The 21,356-nt window shown below is 41.1% G+C and overlaps 1 protein-coding gene across 1 annotated transcript in view; it reads right to left on the reverse strand.

The window, feature by feature from the left end:
• Positions 1–6,700: 6,700 nt before the first annotated feature.
• Positions 6,701–21,356, reverse strand: part of UNC119 (unc-119 lipid binding chaperone) — a 49,394-nt gene continuing 34,738 nt past the window's right edge. The window contains exons 4-5 of the mRNA XM_048823843.2: positions 16,497–16,669; positions 6,701–13,754 (exon numbers count right to left, since the gene is read on the reverse strand). Of these exons, the coding sequence (XP_048679800.1) occupies positions 13,642–13,754; positions 16,497–16,669 (286 nt within the window). The 3' untranslated portion in view covers positions 6,701–13,641. The remainder of the gene's footprint in view (positions 13,755–16,496; positions 16,670–21,356) is intronic.

Here is a 21,356-nt window from a genome sequence, read left to right on the forward strand (position 1 = left end):
CATATTGAAGCATTTACCCTCAAGACTTTATCTACTATATACAATGTGGGGTTTTTTTTTAACCAATTTTAAAAACAGGTGTGCAACTTCCACAGAATAAACCATTACACATGAGTGGTTTCCTGCTGCAACATTAATTAGTTGGGAAAAAGCACATACACTACTATCCCGAAAGTGAGTCATTTAATGACAGACAGCACTGAGAGCTCCCCTACCTGGACATTCAAGAGACTACGGTGTTTTACGTCTAACCACACTCGGCCAATGTGCTTTTAAGCTTTCCTTGGTCTGAGTAGACTGTAGCATGGTCTCTTTCCTTAGCACCTCTGGTACGCTTCCTGGGATAGGCTTTCTATTACTCTTCATGGAAATGGGACATTGCAGCCCAGCTGTCCTACGCCCCAAGCAAGGACCAGTGCTGACTCCCCAGTAACTTAAACACACCCTTTTCTCAGTGCCCAATCCTTGTGGACACTCTAGGTTTACAGTTCACACCTTTGGGAGCATATGATAGTTGAAGCAAACAGACACACAGATTTTGGAAGGGTTCCAAAACTGAATAACTTTTTACTCTAGCTGGCATAAGAAATATACTGATCTAGACAAAATAAACACCTACACACATTTCCCTGACTCAGTTTCCTCATCACTCTTGAGCACTCTTTGGGTTTAGGTCAGAATCCCCTAGGGAGTTCAATTTCCACCCTCCTGCACATGACTTCTCTGAACTCTCTCTCTCTCCCTCTCCTGTGCAGCCAGTTTCCTTCTTCCTCAGCTGGGTCCCATAGTTAAAAAGGGCCCCACTATTACAGAAGCAGGTTCCTCTCTCTCCTGTCCAAGCTTCCTTAATCTCTGTGAGTACCTCTTCGTTGTTCCCTCTCTCCCCCCATTCCCCCAATCTCGGACGCTTTGTTGCTTTTTACACCAAGCATTAACACCTGATCTTGGTTCTGCTTCTGGGGAAATTCCACTGCTCCAAACTTCCTCCCTGCGGCAAACTTGGTCTGACTGGTTTCCCCTAGGCTTCAGCCATACCATTATCCTAAGGCAGGGGTGCCCAGCCCATGGGCCATACATGGCCTCTGCCAGAGCATTTCATGAGGCCCACCACAGCCTGCTTCAACACAATATACTAACAGCAAATTCATTAGTATTTTGTCATGTTTACATCATTTTAATTTATACAAGGAAGGTATGTAGAATCTGTTTGGCCCACGCAAGGTCAGGTTTATGTGGCCTTCCTGTCTGGGTAATAAGGTTGGGCACCATTGTCCTAAGGTACACCCCCTCAGCAGTTAATGACCCTCCATTGTCCGTGGTCTGGAAGAGACCCAACCCCGACAGAAGGTGATTGCCTCCGCAGACACTCAGGCTTTGTCTACACTGTGGCTGTGCTGTGTAGCCACACTACCACCAGGAGAGAGCTCTCCCAGCAATAAAACAAAACCACCTCCAACGAGGGGCGGTGGCTTTGTTGCTGGGAGCGTGACTCACGCCCATGAAGCGCTGTTCACACCAGTGCTTTTTCTCACTAAAACTTTTGTCGTTCAGGGGTGTATTTTTTCACAAATGCCAGTGTAGACAAAGCCTAAGACATTCAACAACCATCACTCATACATTCTGCACAGGGAGATGTCCCCTCCCCCAAATTGTCACGCAGTGGTAAAGTTTAAATAAAGAAATGTTTGTTGGTAATCTTGGCAGTGCCCCTTTAATAAGTAACACGGAGCATAATAAGCAATATACTTTAAAATGCCAGAGCATGTTATCTGGTATAATGCATAGAGATGAGACTCTTTTTAGTCATCAGAGAAGCTTCAGACAACTTTCAGAGTTGACTTAATTTGATCTACCACGACTGTATTTTACTATTATTCCTAGATTTTAATTTCTTTTAATGCAGGAAAAGCTTCTGTTACTTATTTGCAGTATTACATAGATTCGAGTTAAGAGTTAAATTAATAAATTAGGCTCCTGGCCACCTATGAGAATTTTGTTTAATTGTACTTTTTTGCCTGTCAGAAAGGGATAGACAGAGGAACTGTCTGTTAATGTTCATTGTCTCTCTCCCACATAAACTGTTTATGTTGTCCATGAAGGAATTAAAAATAAATCTTAGCACTTGCACAGAAGTTTACATTTTCAAAGTGTTGTTTATATCTACTAATCCTCCCATTGCTACTGTGAGATGGCTAAATAAAGAAAAGGGGAAGATTTACTGGCACAAATTTGGCAAACGTTAGTAACGAGATGATAGGCCTGTGCGTAAGTTCGGCTGTGTCCACGGTACGGACCTTACAGTGACACGGCTATATTGCTGTAGCTGCACCGCTGTGAGGGCTCCCGTGTATGCCAGCAGGAGAGAGCTCCTAAACCCCCCACGACAAACGGCAGTAGCCATGTCAGCGGAGATGCTCTCCTGTCAACATAGCACTGTCCACACTGGCGCTTTTGTTGGTAAAACTTTTGTCGGTCAGGGGTGTTTTTTCACAGATTCCATTGTTTTTTCACACCCCTGACCCACAAAAGTTTTACCAACAAAAAATGCTTGTGTAGACAAAGCCTTAGTAACTAGGCTGAATTTTCCGGCATATCTTTCTAAATTCTGTATGAAATTTAATAAACTTGAGGTAATACCAATTATGGCTCCCTTAACTGCAGAGTTAATTCAAATTAACACTGCTTTGGCTCTGTCTGCACTTTGAACCGGGGTGTGATTCCCAGCTTAAAGCATACTTACGCTAGCTCTCATCAAGCTAGCCTACTAAAAACGGAGTAGCCACAGCAGGATGAGTGGCAGGAGGGGGACAGCAACCCCAAGTACATACCTAGTGTGTCTGGTGGGCATGCACTAGCCCCTCATGCCACTTATGCTGCCGTGGCTACATGATTATTGCAGTGCTAATTCAACAAGAGCTAGCACAAGTATGTCTCCTCGAGCTGGAAAATCACACCCTCGCCTTAAAGTGTAGACATACTCGGGCTGAGAGCAGCCACACTGCAAACCAAGGGAGATGCAGGGAGCGATGGGATTAGCAGCCCAGAGAGATCGTGTTAGCAGCTGGTAAATTGTGCTCATGTGGGCTTTAGGGAAAGTCTACTATACTACAAACAGCATTACAACCACACTCCGATTTGGCTGTCTACCAACAAACACAAAACACTGGAGTTACAGTAACATGTATTCATGCAGTGCTGTTCTGCTCTCTCTGCATGCTCCATTTTTATAAGGAGATTGTAACCGATAAGACTAATGTTTAAAGAAAGGAGCCAGCAACGATAGGGTTCTGGAATGCCTACTGTATTCTTGTAACAGTTAGCAATGGGGTGACCCAGCCTACAGAGATTAATAGATTCCACATTGTTTTAGAGCAGGGTTCTCAACCTTTTTCTTTCTGAGCTCCCCCCACCCCCCAACATGCTATAAAAACTCCACAGCCCACCTGTGCCACAACTGTTTTTCTGCATATCCAGAAGATTAAAAGCAAGAGCCAGCATTAGCAGGTAGCAAGCATGGCAATTGACCAGGGCCCCAAGCCCCATGAGGCTAAATTGCTCAGGCTTTGGCTTCAGCCCACAACCCTAGGCCACAGTGCGTCTAACACTGGCCCTGCTCTCTAGTTTATTTTGATGGACCCCCTAAACCCTGCTTGCCACGGAGCCCCGGTTTAAAACCTACCATCCTCATGGAGCAAACTATTTTGGACTTGACCACCTTGACCCTTTAATTTTCAATAAAAAGAAAAGGAGTACTTGTGGCACCTTAGAGACTAACCAATTTATTTGAGCATGAGCTTTCGTGAGCTACAGCTCACTTCATCGGATGCATACCGTGGAAACTGCAGCAGACTTTATATACACACAGAGAATATGAAATACCACCTCCTCCCACCCCACTGTCCTGCAGCAGGACAGTGGGGTGGGAAGAGGTATTGTTTCATATTCTCTGTGTGTATATAAAGTCTGCTGCAGTTTCCACGGTATGCATCCGATGAAGTGAGCTGTAGCTCACGAAAGCTCATGCTCAAATAAATTGGTTAGTCTCTAAGGTGCCACAAGTACTCCTTTTCTTTTTGCGAATACAGACTAACACGGCTGTTACTCTGAAACCTGTCATTAATTTTCAATGTGAGCTAATATGAAATGTCATATATTTGCTGGAACTAGGCAACATATACCCGTGCACTTATCTGACTGCTTTTATACGCAGATGATCATCAGAAAAAAGTTGAACTGTAAAATTATATATTTTTGTACAGGAAGTTCAGAAATAAAACATTGTTTCCTCCACCCTGCTCTTCCTCAAATCAAAATGCAGCTGGTACACAACATGAAACAGGAAGGAAGAAAAGAATCAGTTATGAAGTACTCCAAGCTGCAGAAGGCCAAGAGCAGCAGAAGCAGGAAAGAAGAGGTCATTATAAAAATGGACACTCACTTCCCTGCAGTTGCTAAATAAGTTACTTTCATAAAATGACAGAATTGATTAAGGACAAAACTTGGTTTTGGGAATTTTATTTTGTAGAGAGAGGGAGAGGCTTTGCCTTAAGAGTTCTGTGTGTGATTCATTTAGTCTCAATAACTGATTCAACATTTAGAAGTTGCATAGTTTAACCCTTAAATATCCTGTATTTGAGAACTTGTCCAAAACTCTTATTTTAAAGACTGACTAGTTTCTGAAATACACCACCTCACAGCTATTAGAAATTATTTACACGTGTATCGTTTCCCTGTGCGGAACAGAAAGTGGCAGATACAAAGCATAGGGACCACTGACAGCACAGAGCATGAAGGAATTCTGCAATCTATATTCCAAGTACCAAAGTCTCATATTAAGTAGTTTGTTCTCGGAGTTCCAGGATGTAAATTCTAATCTCTTGCTATGCCGGGTTTATGTAGTTAAGGCATCCTCAGTTACTCTGACAAATTAAAATGTACTACAGCGGTTAGATAGTCAAACAAAAATGGATTGTTTTAGCCTAACTGTTCCAAGAAATACTCAACTTCACTGCAGTTTATCCACCATTTCATGAGCAACACTGTTTGCACTAGGCCCAATAATGCTAGGATTAACATAGCTGGAAATGCCAAGAACTGAAATTAGTTATCCCTCATATTAGATAGGGTCAAGACTGGTGCCACACACCCACATACTGGCTACTTCAATTTCAGTTCAGAGAACCGAGACAGCCACTACAGCTGTATGCTAAATTCTGAATCTGATTCTACATGGTAAGCATTGCAGATTGCACAGGAGAGTATCCTGATGTAATAGAAAGGGAAGCTCCCAGTTCTGTATAATATACTCAGAATAACCTGTACCACAAAATACTCCCACCAACCTGATGTCTGAATCATTTTCCAGGTTACTGGTTTCTGGAGGTTACTACCCTCTTTTCAGTTACCATATTTTATTTCAAGTTTCTTTTGTCTTTCCTGTAATTTAAGCAATATTTAATCTTATTTAAAATGCATTTGTATTGCCACACCACTATTTTTGTCTTCAGATCTCTAACCAAATACTTGGAAAATAAAATCTTTTTCTCCAAATATTTTGAAAACTAATGCAGTCTTGCAACTATAAGTTTCAAAGTCCTTTTCAAAAAGTGAGTTAAAATAGCTTCAGGTACAACATATGCAACAAAAGTCCCCTTGCCAATTTTTGAGGTTATATACTTAAAAAAATGTCTTCCCTCTTGTTGTGTAGGAGAGCCACTCAAGCAAAAATACAAACTAAATAACTGTTCTTAAAGTACGGTCAAATGTAGGAAAAAAGTTTAATTTATAGTAATCTTAGGTAATTTGTAACTATATTAGGTAAAAATATTCACTTTAAAAAAAAAATTGTCTATATCCCTTCCAAAAAACACCCCACACACAGACCAAAAAACAGGCAAACTACAGAGGAAGTTTTTTGCAATTTTAAACCATTCACATACATGACCTAGCTGTTTCCTCACCAGACAGTTGATCATTCAGATCTTTTTATTTGACACACATTTTGCCTTTATTTCCTTTATTGTTCTTACTAATTGACATTAGTCCGTACTTGAACGTATGTTCCTCAAAACCCTCTTTTCCATGCATTGTGAAATGAAGATTCAGTGCCAGTGGAAACCCTAAAAAGAAAAGGAGGACTTGTGGCACCTTAGAGACTAACCAATTTATTTGAGCATAAGCTTTCATGAGCTACAGCTCACTTCATCGGATGCATTCAGTAGAAAACTTTATAACAAGTGTTTGCTGTGTGGTGAAGTAAAAGGGTTTATTTATAGTGTACTAGTGTCTGACCGACTTCCCTTTGTATAAACCGTACACATTAATAGGCAAATAATGAGATCCCCAGGTTAACTCTAAGGCTTGAGGATTTAATACAAGGACTAAATATTGAAGCAATGTTGTAATGTTTTGAAATAATCAGTTTTAAAAGCCAGTGTCCTTACCTATGTTACTATACTATTACCATCTGAGATTATTAAAACTCATTTTTTAATTTACTTTTCTTTTGTGCTTTGTAATGCTTCCATCATTAGTTTAGTTTTCTGGTAGTTATACATTAACAGAAGACTGGGCTGCAAATACTGTAACGGAATGTTTAAATCCAAACAAGTCCCAGCTCTTCATTAAAAGGTTTCATGCTAAAGCGGAATAATACATTAATCATACAAAATACCAGCATTCAATGCAAAGAACCAAACCATTTTTAGGATCAATAATTTACCTTTAATTTTTTTAAACATTTCGCAGTTTGTTACAAGAAACAAAATATTTGCTAATGAAAGATACACATTTTAACCCCTTTTCCAAAATAATAGAAATATTTAAGCATATTCCCTAACCTAAATACTGATGACTGAACTGGCAATATTAAATAGCTCTGAGTGAGCAAATTCACTCACTATTTTGACTCCTTGTGTTCATTACTTCTAACATCTACACTCCTACCCCCTATAGGGAGTCCTTAAAATCATATTCTAATTTTCTTTATTCTGAATTATTCTCATCTGTCTCCTCCCCCGCCGCCCACAATTCAGTCTCTGCAAACAAATAAAGCAAACTAAGTGCTCAAACCAATGCCAGTCAGGTGGATTGACTGCCAGGGCTTAAATTCTTCATGGCAACTTGCTCAGTTTCTCTCAATTCCAGAAGGAAAAACAATCCTAATTCTTCCAACCCCAGGTTCTCTGCATGGCAGTGCAATGCGTTTCTACTAAGTGAGCTACAGTGGATGTTCTTACTGCAAACTGAAGACAGACAACTAACAAGATACAAACATTTATAAAATAAACTTGATAAAAATGTTGCTAACATTATCCCAATGGAATTATGCCTACATTTTTACTTTCCTTCCACCAAAAATATATTTTTATTTTATAAATACATATTTTAATAGACAATCCAATCTGATTTTATGCAAAAAAAGTCACATTCAGATAGGTATTCTCAGTGTAGCATTAAAGTAAAAGCAGACATTACAGTAGGAAGGCATTAGCACAGTGATTCTAGGGAAGTGTTCACTAAATCATATAAATGGATCTACAAACGTACAGTACCATCTGTTTAGACTATGCCATGATTCAGAAGATAATGCATCTGGCATTTCATGCCCAGCATATCACTCTTGTGTTTGCATGTTGATAAAGAGCTGTCGGAGACTTTAAGTATAAATCTGATTTTAAAATTAAAAACATTTATGTAAACTTCACTAGTACTTACATTTGGGGTTCAGAAAAACAACTGCTAACAGAAGCTATGAGCTAAGGTTTTCCTTTAACAGAAAAACAGTTAAAGCTGTCAGGACCTTACAGTTCTTAGTTCCAGTTAACCAAAATCTACCGTGTAGTTTCTCAGTTGTTCCACTTCTGTTTCTTTCAAGTGGTAGCACTGGTTCCTGGAATCCAGCTCCTAGTCAGACCTGGTTAACTGGAGCTATTTGCCAATTCAACTTTTCACAGAGATTACAGAGATTTATCAACAGATTATTTTTACAATACATACGAGGCATGGAGGTTGAATGTCAGGAGCACCAACGAAACGATAGGTGCTGTTCAACCAAAAACAAACAGTTTCTACCAAGTGTTCACAATTTAAGAGGATAGTTCAATAGACACCCCTAGACATGCACACTCTTCAACAGTGTCTTTTATAATAGTACAGGGTCTTCAAATTTTACAACCAAGGGCAGCACTGGCCACTTCCCTGAGCCAAAGGATTGCATCTAATGGTCATAAAATGGAGCATGTTGCACTTGTTTTCTTCTTTAAGAAAGGTTTGACCCATGGAGACCAGGTTCTGACACACAGTGCTCCATCCTTGATGCAAGTGAGTAGGCAGTTTGGATTAAGATGAAGCTTGCATGTTGGAACTTTTAGCCTGTATCTCTATATTAAAGATATGTGCAGTTGCAGGTTGCACTTTTGCTACCCTGTACGAGCATTTTCAGTGGCTGACAGACAAGCCAAGCAGTTCCATCTTACTGATCTGCTCATACAAGACTTTTTATTACAAAAGAGACTGTGAGCAAGAACATTAACATAACATCTTGTTTTTAATCTTGAAATGAAGAGACTGCCTACATTTAATCAGGCTCAAAAATCCTCCCCAGTCAACAATGATAATGGAATAGTCAATTAATGCACAAACCATCTCACAGCATAAAGGACATATACTATATCTGCAGGAATCTTTTCTCTTGATCATCATTGGTCCAAGGCCAGAGCATATAAAAATGTATTGGTCTTGAAAGCATTTGTCCTGTTCCAACAATATGTTTCTAGTCTAGCAATCTGTGAAATATTGGACCATATAGTAAAGGTATTAATTTAATGTTATTTTTGCTATTTGAAAACCTCCCTATATTTCCAAGGAACTTAAATTATAAAGATCTAGAAAAGAGAAAGTCTAATACTTTGTCCACTTAGAATAACTAAATTGAGACATAATTGATTTCCTTATTTCAAGAAGAGTTATGTCAGTACAGGTCTGACTAGATGATTATGAGGGTCCCTTCTGGCCTTAAAGTCTATGAACGTTAGCAACAGCAGGAACTCCTACAGCATCAAACTTCACTTAAGTGAAGCACAGTGCAGGAAAATATTAACGTGTTCCCAGAGAGTACTAAGGGTTTTACAAAGTTAATTCAACAAATAAGAAAAGACATGATCAATATATTAATAATAAGGAACATCTAATCTCAAAGCTGGTCATCTTGATTACCCTCTTGCTCTTTTATCTCGCTTCAGTTCCAACATTTAATAGCCAGTGGCTTACAAATCAATAACATTAGAGATAATCCTTTATATCATTGCAAACTAGGGTCCCGACTCTCAAATGGTACTGTCATACATGGAATTCTCGATACAGTGGCTATTAAAATCATATGTGGGGCTGGCGAAGAGGGTAATTAGAACACCCCAATTTTAAGAACATTTTTGTTAGTCTCTAAGGTGCCACTAGTATTCCTTTTCTTTTTGCGAATACAGACTAACACGGCTGCTACTCTGAAACCCAATTTTAAGGTGTACTGTCTTGGCTTGACCTGCTGGGTGTAAAGTGAATGCAATACCTATCTGGAAAGCTAGGATTTCAGAGCCTGGACACAAAGGTAAACCCAGCATGGATTAATAGTCAATACAGAGTAAACAGCTACAGGGAGAGTAGCTAAGAGCCTTTTGGAAACAATGAATGAAAAATGTTTTAATTTCAATTCTACCTTTTGCCAAAAATAAGGCATCAGTTTTTAAAAGAAGTCATGGGCCTGATTCTAGAAGGGTGCCAAGTGCTTTTAATTCCCATTCAAACCAATGGTAGTTGAAGGCACTCAGCATCTTATAAGCATTTGGTTTTAAAATGATCTCTTATAGACAGTTTCTTTCATATGTAACTCTGCTTCTTCATATCTCAAAAAAAGTGACCCATCTTAAGATCAGAGGAAAGATTAGAAGTTTGTTACAAAATAAGCCCCAGAAGAAGGAAAAAAAAAAATTTTTGTCATAAAATTGCACTAAAACGATGAATATATTGGAAAAGCTCCTACTAGATTTTTCATGTATATTTCACAGATACGTGCAGTATAATTCGATGGATGTTGCATCAATATTACACAGCATATTTCTGCATGAGTAGCCAGAGTAGAAATGGAACCTGTCCATTAGCCAAGGCCTTTCTTTTTCTTTTTGTATTAATCTTAGATTATTTAAAAGTTGGAAACAATTTATGACAGCATACAGCTCTCTAGGTGAAAAACTGTTTGCAACTACAGAATGACAGTTACAGTGGACTGTAAAATTCTGTCTTCATAACACTTCTAGAGAAAGCTTCATACTGGTCTAAAGAATTCATAACTGTATCTCAGGCTGTCTTGTAACATTAGCACTTTGACAGTTTTTTTTCCACATTTGATTTTTGAAAAGAATAACTTAAAAAGCAGCCATTGAAAACCCAAAGCCAAAAGATAATCAAGTAATTTACTCCATTAAATGGCTGAAAATTTTTCTCCTCTATTTTAAAGGATATCAGCATTTTTATTTATAGGACTGGGCAAACTAACTAGCTGTTAAACATTTCTACATAAATCATGATTTTTTTCTAGCCTGAAAATATAACCCCCCTGAATATGGGTCATGATCAGTTTTCCAAACTAGTCCCAGAATCTGGTCATGAATATTTCATTCTTTTTTTACACTTAGCCTCTCACTTGCAATAAAATGCAGTGTACCAAGAAGCTCATTCTGTAACTTATTGCACTTCTGGGAACGAAGTACCTTTTCTCTAGCTTCTTGTTCCTATGATTTGATAAAAGCAGGCAACCCCACAGCATATTTTGTTTAGCCACTTCCCATTTCAAAAGATATAACATTTTTAATCCTATAATCAACTAATACTTCAAGTTTCAGAGGAACAGCCGTGTTAGTCTGTATTCGCAAAAAGAAAAGGAGTACTTGTAGCACCTTATTTATTAAATAAACCAATTTATTTAATTGGTTAGTCTCTAAGGTGCTACAAGTACTTCTAATACTTCAAGGGAATCTTTAAAAAGAGCAACAAGAGGTCGCAAAAAGAGAGTGTGAAAAGCAGCTGGGGACTAATGAATTTGAGTGTTTTCCAAATGGCTTGTTACAACATCACATACCAAGAGGATCCTTGAGATGACAACCCAATATATGAAAAGATAAGCTAAAAGGTGACATGGAACTGACACCACTTTCACAGCAGTGGACTGAGACATTAAAAGATGACATTTTAACTCTCTGCTCCTGGAACATGTATGTCTGCCAATGCTGGACAGGCACACTTGCTGTATGTAGCTGTTATAATTAAGCACAAAAGAGGTTAATATGGACAATGAATGAGTGATGGAAGATATTAGTATAGGGGAAGTATATGAAGTAATGGCTAAAAACACTCTACTGTCTCCAAATAACAGTGTATTTTTTATATATTAATACATATCGACTATTTCAAAAGCTGTTCAATATTTCCATGAGTTTGGAAAGTCTCTTGATTTGTAAGACGGTATAACAGCCCTGATGCAAAAAAATACAAAACACAATTTTAAATTGTCCAACGTTGTTTGCAAACTGTTTTTCATTTTTGGATGATTCACTGTGCTAAGATACATGGCTGATCAGACTTGAATATAAAAATAATTGGGAAAATTCCTTATAACCATCTTAAAATGGACAAGTCAGCCCTGGGCTGATTTTGCAGTTAGATACAATACAAAGAAGCGGTCATGACGACAGGTCTCATCTGGGTAGTATTTGCTGTTTTGTTATAGCAGTGAACTGTGTACACACACTTTGGCTACAGTTAATTTTTTAAACTAAGAATGATCTGTGTTGTGTCCCCACCTGCTGCAGTTGCCTCAGAAAACAATCAACTGTCCAACATAAAAAACAAGCCAACCAAGAGCAAACAGTGACCCTTAGTATTATCACAATCCCACTGATGGCAGCTTTCTCAGACAAGGCCTCCCTTTTCAGGTGATGGACGGTTACATTTGGAATAGTTTGCAATTTTCTTGGTTGACTAGGCTGTGACTGGAGGAAAGGTGTTAGTAACAACTGGAAATGGTATTTTAAAAAATTGTTACAATCGGATCTGTCTGAGGCTAATGTATAATGTTCCACTTAACTCACAGAATTAGACATAAAGAGAATGTATTCATAGAAATAGCTATAAACTGCAAAGCTTAATTCTTCTGATACCAGTGAACCAAATTTTTTGAGTGAGGGTTTCATGACCATAAGTCGCCTGCAAACAAAAGGAAGAAAGCTTTCATCCTTGCTTCTGTTCATTTTGGACCTTTTAATTGATTTTTATCTATTCTAATGTACAGTAGAGCAGATTCTCTCTGATTCATTAGCTTGCTTTTGCCTCTCCCCTCCACTTCCCTGCTCCAAAGAGCAGCATACTATGAGAAACTTGGGCAAAACCGTTCTTAAACGCCTTATGCGGGACTGGAAGGGGCGCAATCATTTTGGCTAACCTATGTTGTACACTGACCGTAGATGCACAGTGTCAAATTTACGCTCTCTGAGACATTAATAACTGGCCCAAAAAATTTTGGACAAAAACCAAACACACTTGACCATAAAATGCTTCAAATTCAGACATAAAAAGAAAAACCAGAAAGTCCATTCGCTTGAATCACCTTCGAGAAACAGAACTACTTTCCTCTGACAACCCTACTGAAGCATCTTGTCTCTAAAGGTAGCTAAAGAAGAAATCTGATTCAGGGAAGAAAAGCTTACACCAGGTACAGGCTGAAAATTAACTGCCTGATAATGCCAAGCTAAACTAAAAACATATCTACTTTCTTGACTGAAAGATTCAACAAAGAACACAGAAGCTGAAATGAAAGAGGACAACGCTTGTGCGGACTTGCAGACCCTCAATAATAGGTTTCTAACAGAGGCAGAAAAAAAGGGCAGTTTAAGACAGACCTGTCATTGAATTACTGTCCTTCAGGGTGAGTTTCATTGTTTCCAGGATACCTTACAGGAAATGTTATGTGGAGGTAAAACATGTGCTGAGTTATAGATTTAGAGAGGTGCTCTCTCTCTAAAATCACACTTACATTTTGTTTCTCAGGATTAAAGACAAGACATTTTTATGTGGATGTACAAATGAAGTTAGGATTAAAACTGTGCCCTTTGAAGCATTCATAAACAGAATCAGATAAAGATATGCATCTCTGTATTTGCATTAGACTTCTGCTTGTTCACAGGCTCTTCCACCCCACATTCTAAGAGAGAGTAATTGTACAAAGAGAGGCTTAATAATGAAAACATGGATCTGGAGAATTTGGGCCCAGAATTCCTGGATTTATACTAACTGGATGATATATCAGGACATTTTTACACAGAGCTATTTAAAGAGCCTCAGACTCTGGTGACCAAAGATCACTCATTGGAGTGGAACTGTGTTTAGAGTTCTTGAAGGACTGGGTTCTGCTTCAAAGCTCAGGGAAGATGAAAGACTTCAAGTTTAGTCATGAAACTCCTACAAGCAAAGAGTCCTTGGTTCATGGACCTGTGCTCAGCTGACCCTGGAAGTCAACTGCAGGAAGGTGGTAGAATCCCTGACAATTTCTACAGGAAAGGAAAGGCCAGCACGGCTCTGCTGTCCACTCAGTACTCAGGGTCCTCCACTGTACGAATAATCTGCCTTGTTGTGCATCACCAGCTTGTTGTCTACAAAGTAGAAACTGTCCGACTGTGTCTCATAGGGGTGAAGGATCATCTCTCGAACTGCAAAAGAAGTTGCACATTGGTAAATTTTTGTTTTTACCTCACACAATCGATAGACTGTAAATCTGGTGTTTTCTTCAGCAGTTATACCAGGATGTATAAAGATACAGTTTACATGGTTGTTCTGGTAACAACTAATGGCCATCCCGAAGCAAGTGACCAGGAGAAATCGTACTGTCTAGGTACTTACCTGCCCTCCATAATAACTAAGCGCCTCATGCGTAGGGTGCTGAGAAAAATCAAGGATTTGTTAAAGAAAGTTCACAGCAGTGTCATGGGTCCGGTACTGATTTTCATGAGATATGCATGGAATACAGTCAGCAACAGGTCACTGCTGCATTCTTTTGTATAAAACCGGCCACTGAGTCCCTCATGAATTGCTGCGATTTATTCTGGTGGCTGCAAATTACGATCTCCCTCTCTTCCTATCTCAAAAAGGAAAGGAGGACTTGTGGCACCTTAGAGACTAACCAATTTATTTGAGCATAAGCTTTCGTGAGCTACAGTTCACTCCATCGGATGCATACTGTGGAAAGTGTAGACGATCTTTTTATACACATAAAGCATGAAAAAAATACCTCCCCCCACCCCACTCTCCTGCTGGTAATAGCTTATCTAAAGTGATCACTCTCCTTACAATGTGTATGATAATCAAGTTGGGCCATTTCCAGCACAAATCCAGGTTCCCCCCTGCCCCCCCCCCACAAACCCACTCTCCTGTTGGTAATAGCTTATCTAAAGTGACCACTCTCCTTACAATGTGTATGATAATCAAATAAATTGGTTAGTCTCTAAGGTGCCACAAGTACTCCTTTTCTTTTTGCGAATACAGACTAACACGGCTGTTACTCTGAAATCTTCCTATCTCCTAGTTTGTGCCCACCCATCTGCTCAGCTGCTCACCTGCAGACGGTTTTCTGGAACATGAGCAGCCACAGCGTAAGTGGGGAGGTGAAGTGTGCACCAGCTGCCAAGTCCCCCCAAACGGCTGCAATTTTCCCATCAGCAGGCACTGGTCTCATGCTCAGTGTGACATCAGAACAGTAGTTTGGGGGGATTCAGTAACTGGCGTGTGTCTCCAGCTCCCCACTCAGGCCGCTCACATTCCAAGCAGTGGCCTTGCATAAAACTAGCTACCAAGTGTGCAGCAGATGAGCCAGATTGGTGCCCGCCCACCCGGCAGAAGAAAGGAAGAAAGGGAGAAAAAAATCTGCAGCTGGCTGAGGAAATGAAAGCAGTCGGGGGGGGGGGGGGAAAGCGATTTAGCAGACGATTTTACACAAGGCAGCACTGCTCCAACAGGAGGCTGCCACACACCATGAGCTGCGCCAAGCACCAAACTGCATATGCAGAGGCCCCCTCTCTGCTGTTGGAAAAATCGCAGTACTGGACTACTTTTGTGATTTCTGCACAGTCCATCGAACTATAGTTTCTCAGGGCCCTATTAATAAGCATTAATGTGCTTCTCCTTGCAACACTTCTGTGAAATGGGAAGAATCATCTCCATTTTACTGATGGGCAACTGAAGCACAAAAAAGCGAAGTGATTTGCTCAAGATCACACATGAAGTCTGTGACAGGGCAGGAAGTGAACCATGATCTCCTTGGGTTCTAGTCTAGTGCTTTAAGCATAAAGCCTTCCTTTCTAAGCACAAGGTTTAAAAGGGAGCCAGGGGTGAGGGGAGCAGAGGGGTGCTACGCTCAAAAAGTGACTAGGGACATGCCATTCTTACTCAGAATTTGCTTCCTGTGAGCACGACTGACACTCGAAAGTGGATACCATTCCACAGGCAATACAGAAATCTCTTCATATTAAGGTTCCACTTACAAGCTTTTCAATAAGCGACCGGTAGATGTTTTAATAAATGGGTAAACAATTATTAGTGTCGAACAGGTTGCTTATAAACACTTTCCACTAATATGCTGATAACCACCTATATATAAAACATACTTCTCAGGCCTGTTACATGCTGACATCATCTATCAATCATTAGACCCTGCACAGCCTGTTTATAACTGAAATTAATATAGCGCGACCAATACATCTACAGAAGAGTGAGCACTCTCTCTGTTGATCGTTTTCAGCGATGGTAAATTCTGAGTGCAGAATCTTATCTCTGAAGAAGAGGTAGAAAAAAAAATACTGCTCAATTTTTGAGTCCTAGGTAGTTTGCAGAGCTGGCATTTAGGCAGAAAAACTCAAAACTTGGCACATTTGACATGACTGTTGTTGAAAGAATAAACATGAAGCTACAACCCCCTGCCCCAGAGTTACTCTTTTGCTGATAGCCAAAGCCCCAGGGACTTGGGCCAAATAATTTACATCTAATGTGCAACAATCCTGATTTCTACAGCTCAGCTGCACTAAATTATACAGCAATGTTAAGTGATTTTGTAATTACTTAGGTCTTCACAGTTTGATGGAAATAATTCTAAAAATGCACCACAAAACGAAATGTTGTAGCCGCATCAATCCCACAATATTAGAGACACAAGATGGATGAAGTAATATTTTTCATTGGACCAACTTCTGTTGGTAAGAGACAAGCACAGCCATTTCAGCGGTGGTTGTACATCTGGCACAAGAATATGATTTCTCTATTAACACTGATGCTTCCAAGTGTTTTTTGTACTCTCCCATTCCCACTTCACAATAAATACATAGCTCCATTTGAGATGGAGTCCTCCAAAATACCGCCGTTTATCGTCCCTCCCTGGCAACCCATTGACTGGAAGAACTTACTGAGATCCTCCGAGAGCTGTGGGAATTCATAGATGTGTTCACAAGTGTTTTTACTGCTGGGGATGCAGAACCCAAATTCAAAATCAAAGCTCTTGAGCAGCTGATCCCGGAAGTAGTGCCTCTCAATCATGCGGAAGTTATTAATAGGCTTGTCCCCTACTGTGAACTCTACCCTGCAATGGAGAAAAAGGAAGATTGAAACAGGGAGTTTTGTTCCTGGCCAAAAGTTTGCTGCTCACCACCATGCACAACTGTGTCCTTTTAAACAATGCTGAAAATCTTAAAGTAACTGCTCCTAAAACATGCTTGTATAAAGGCACACAGTGTGATGCTACAAATCAGCCAGGAAACAAAGCAATCAGGATTACACAATGCACACAACTATTTTTCCTGCACAGAAGTGAAATACAAGTGTGAATTTCACAGTTTAAATCACCATCAGTAGAGGAAAAGCTGCTCAAACATACTGCATAAACAGCAGAGCATTCAGCACAGCTTCCTTGGTATAGGTGGATTTTTTTCAAAAGCCATTTTAATTAGGGCTCTCAAGCAATTAAAAAAATGAATCACAATTAATCGCACTAAAACAATAGAATACCATTTATTTAAATATTTTTGGATATTTTCTACATTTTCAAATATACTGATTTCAGTTACAACACAGAATACAAAGTGCACAGTGCTCACTTAATATTTATTTTTGATAAATATTTGCACTGTAAAAGAAAGAAATAGTATTTTTCAGTTCACCTAATATGAGTACTGTAGTGCCATCTTGATCATGAAAGTTGAATTTACAAATGTAGAATTATGGACAAAAAAAACTTGCATTCAAAAATAAGACAATGTAAAATTTTAGAGCCTGCAAGTCACTCACTTCTACTTGTTCAGCCAATTGCTCAGACAAACAAGTTTGTTTACATTTGCAGGAGATAATGCTGCCCACTTCTTGTTTACAATGTCACCTGAAAGCGAGAACAGGTGTTCACATGGCACGGTTGTACCTGGCATTGCAAGATATCTACATGCCAGATGCACTAAAGATTGATATGTCCCTTCATGCTTCAACCACCATTCCAGAAGACTTGAGTTCATGCTGATGATGGGTTCTGCTCGATAAACCAGAGCAGTGCAGACCAACGCATGTTCGTTTTCATTATCTGAGTCAGATGCCAACAGCAAAAGGTTGATTTTCTTTTTTGGTGGTTTGGGTTCTGTAGTTTCTGCATTGGAGTGTTTTTCTTTTAAGACTTCTGAAAGCAAGCTCCACCCCTCATCCCTTTCAAATTTTGGAAGGCACTTCAGATTCTTAAACCTTGAGTTGAGTGCTGTAGCTATCTTTAGAAATCTCAGATCAGTACCTTTGCGTTTTGTGAAATCTGCAGTGAAAGTGTTCTTAAAATGAACACCATGTGCTGGGTCATCACCCGAGACTGCTATAACATGAAATATATGGCAGAATGCAGATAAAACAGAGCAGGGGACATACAATTCTCCCCCAAGGAGTTAACTCACAAATTTAATTAACGCTTATTTTTTTAAATGAGTGTCATCAGCATGGAAGCATGTCCTCTGGAATGGTGGCTGAAGCACGAAGGGGCATACAAATGTTTAGCATATCTGGCATGTAAATATCTTGCAATTCCAGCTACAAAAGTGCCATGCAAATGTCTGTCCTCACTTTCTGGTGACACTGTAAATAAGAAGAGAGCAGCATTATCTCCTGTAAATGTAAGCAAACTTGTTTGTCTTAGCGATTAGCTAAATAAGAAGTAGGCCAGAGTGGACTGGTAGGCTCTGAATTTTTACATTGTTTTGTTTTTGAGTGCAGTCATGTAACAAAACAAAACAAAATCTACATTGTCATGAAAGTGCAACTTACAAAAGAGACGGCACTACAGTACTTGTATGAGGTGAACTGAAAAATACTATTTCTTTTGTTTATCGTTTTTACAGTGCAAATATCTGTAAGCAAAAATATACACACACTTTGATTTCAATTACAACATGGAATACATATAAAAATGTAGAAAAACATCCAAAATATTTAATAAATTTCCATTGATATTCTATTATTTAACATTGCAATTAAAACTGCGATTCATCGTGATTAATTTTTTTAGTTAATCGCGATTAATCAACAGCCCTTATTTTTAATGCTTTTTAATGGTGCTAGATGAAGAGCTCTAAACTAGAAACTCACATCCTCTGTCTACAAAACAATCCCAGAAGAGAGAGAAGCAGGAGAAGCTTCTGATCACGGCTCCCCACTGTGCTTCTATCCTGACCAGGGGGCATGACCACGTAGGGTTAAAAGGAAATTATTCATGTAGGCTCAGCTGTATGCAAGGTTGGCACACTTTACCCTGAGTACAATCAGATAGCATGTCCCCCCCAAATGAAAGTGAATATTTATTGCTTGAGCAGAGTAGCAGGCAATAGGATGAAGAGGTTGGCAAGCAACTTTGATTCTTTGTCCCAAACAGTGGAGGTGGATTCTCAACCACGGCACAGCGTTGGGGGTGCTTGTTTCAAGACTCTAGAGGCAGAAACCTTCACTTTGTTCCTAAACCTTCTGCCTCCAAGTTCTCATTCTTTAAAATTCAACCTTTAATTAGCATTAAATCAGACACCCTAAGAGCAGCAAAAATGCTGTTTGTCTTCTTTAAAAGTTAGATTAATGCAAACCCCTTATTAGAATAGCCCTGCTTTGAAACTGGAAGAGTTTCCCAAATTCCAGTCTGACATGAATCCAGATGAGTGACTTCTACACACGCGAAACATGGGATTGGTACTGAAACAGCAGCTGCTGTTTATTTAATTAAAGTATTGTAGACGTGATGCTAGAATACTGATGGGCATGAAGCACTTTGCTGTACTAATTTATACGTAAGTGAACATGGAGAAAACAAGGAAAACAAAAGGATCAGACACAGCCTGTTCTTCGAGTGATTGTTCATGTCCATTCCAAGCAGGTGTGTGCACACCGAGTGCACGCCAGCTGGAAGATTTTTCCCCTAGCAGTGTCCGTACGGTTGGCCTGGGCGCCCCCTGGGGTGGCACCTTCATGGCGCCCAATATCGAGCCCCGCCGACCCCCACCCCCTCAGTTCCTTCTTACTGCCCGTGACGGCTAGCTGGAACTTTGCTCGCTCTTGCAGCAAGCGCCTTAGCAGTGTTTTTGTTCTTAGTTTCAGAGTAGTAGCCGTGTTAGTCTGTATTCGCAAAAAGAACAGGAGGACTTGTGGCACCTTAGAGACTAACACATTTATTTGAGCATGAGCTTTCATGAGCTACAGCCCACTGAATGCATCCAATGAGGTGAGCTGTAGCTCACGAAGGCTTATGCTCAAATAAACGTGTTAGTCTCTAAGGTGCCACAAGTCCTTTTCTTTCTGTACTTATCACATAGGTAGTAGTGTTTGGTAGATCGTTAGTTTCCCCTCCGGGGGTATGCCCGGGTCTCCAGGGTTTAAACTGAGTCCTGTGGCAAGTTTATGCCCAAGAGTGATCCTCACTCATCCTGCCTGCGGTGCTTGGTGAGACTCACCAAAAGGACAAGTGCCGCATTTGCAAGAGTTTTCCGCCCAAGAACCTTTAAGGACAGAGAGCAGAGACAAACTCCTGCTCATGGAGGCAGCTCTGAGACCGCAGTCCGACCCGGGACCCAACAACCCGGCACCGAGCACGTCCTCTTCGGTGTGCAGCACTCTGGCGCCAACGGCGTGCGAACTGGGCCAGACGAAGGACTCTAAAGCCCACCGGCACCGCCACTCTTAGGGACATAGGGCGTTGGCATCAGTTCGGCACTGTTCTCCGTTTCTGGTGCCAGTAAAGAAGAAGAGGCCAGTGAGGGGCCAATCACCCCCCCCCCCGAAGCCTAAGGGGCCAGTGCCGTATGCGAGTGGCTCAGCACAGACCGCTTCCACCCAGGGTCTAGTCGACTCCTGCCCCGGCCGGGGTCCAGTCGAGGCCGAACCTTCCTCAGTCCCTGGACCATCTGGTGGACATACAACCACCATCAACGCCAGAGGCGTTCGAGGCGGCAATGGACCTGATGCGCCTCCCGGTGCCGGCCTCCTCCCAAAGGAGGGACAAGTCCCCGGCGACCGCACGGCCCGTTTCACTCCATGGGCAAGCCAACCATGATGGCTCGTCGGTCTCCATCTCCGGCACCACCTGCACAGACGCAGGAAGCGCGCCGCCCCCCGGAGTCGAGTCATTGTTTGTTGGCGATCCAGGGGACTGCTCCTCCGTGGTCTTCTTATTCGGAGACCTCGGAGTCGGAGGTAGACTCGGCTCGATTGAGCAGATCGCACAGCAGAAGATCCCGGTCCCGGCGCAGTCACCAATTATACCCGGCACAGCGGCAACAACAGTGGCAACCACCTGCTCAATGGCCCTTCTGGACACCCTGGGCGTACCATCAGAGCCAGGGTCAAGTCCATGGTCCACGCTCCAGAACGGCGTCGGCGTCCTCGGCGTCATTTGTGCCACAGTCAGTGCCGGCACAGATGATGATGGCGCCGCCCTCGACTGGAGTGGCCCTGCCGACTCACATGATTTCGGCACTGATGCCTCAGCCAGCCCCGGCTCCGGCTCCCCAGCTGATGGCACCGGTGGAAGCCTCAGCTCTGTCCCTACCAGCCTCAACGGTCTCGGTCCCACCAGTTTTACCTGCCCTGGCTGCAATGGAGAGTTCTTCATCGGCGCCGGTTCCTCAGACAGAGTACCACATGCCGAGGGATGCTGGGGGGCTGAAGGCAGTGAACTGGGTCCACCTCCGGTTCTCTCTTCCTCATCTTCACCCGACGAAGCGGTCGTGGGGACTTCACCGGCCCCAGCTTTGGAGGACAACCAG

The sequence above is a fragment of the Caretta caretta genome, chromosome 17 (genome assembly GCF_965140235.1).
Source record: "Caretta caretta isolate rCarCar2 chromosome 17, rCarCar1.hap1, whole genome shotgun sequence".
NCBI lineage: Eukaryota > Metazoa > Chordata > Testudines > Cheloniidae > Caretta > Caretta caretta.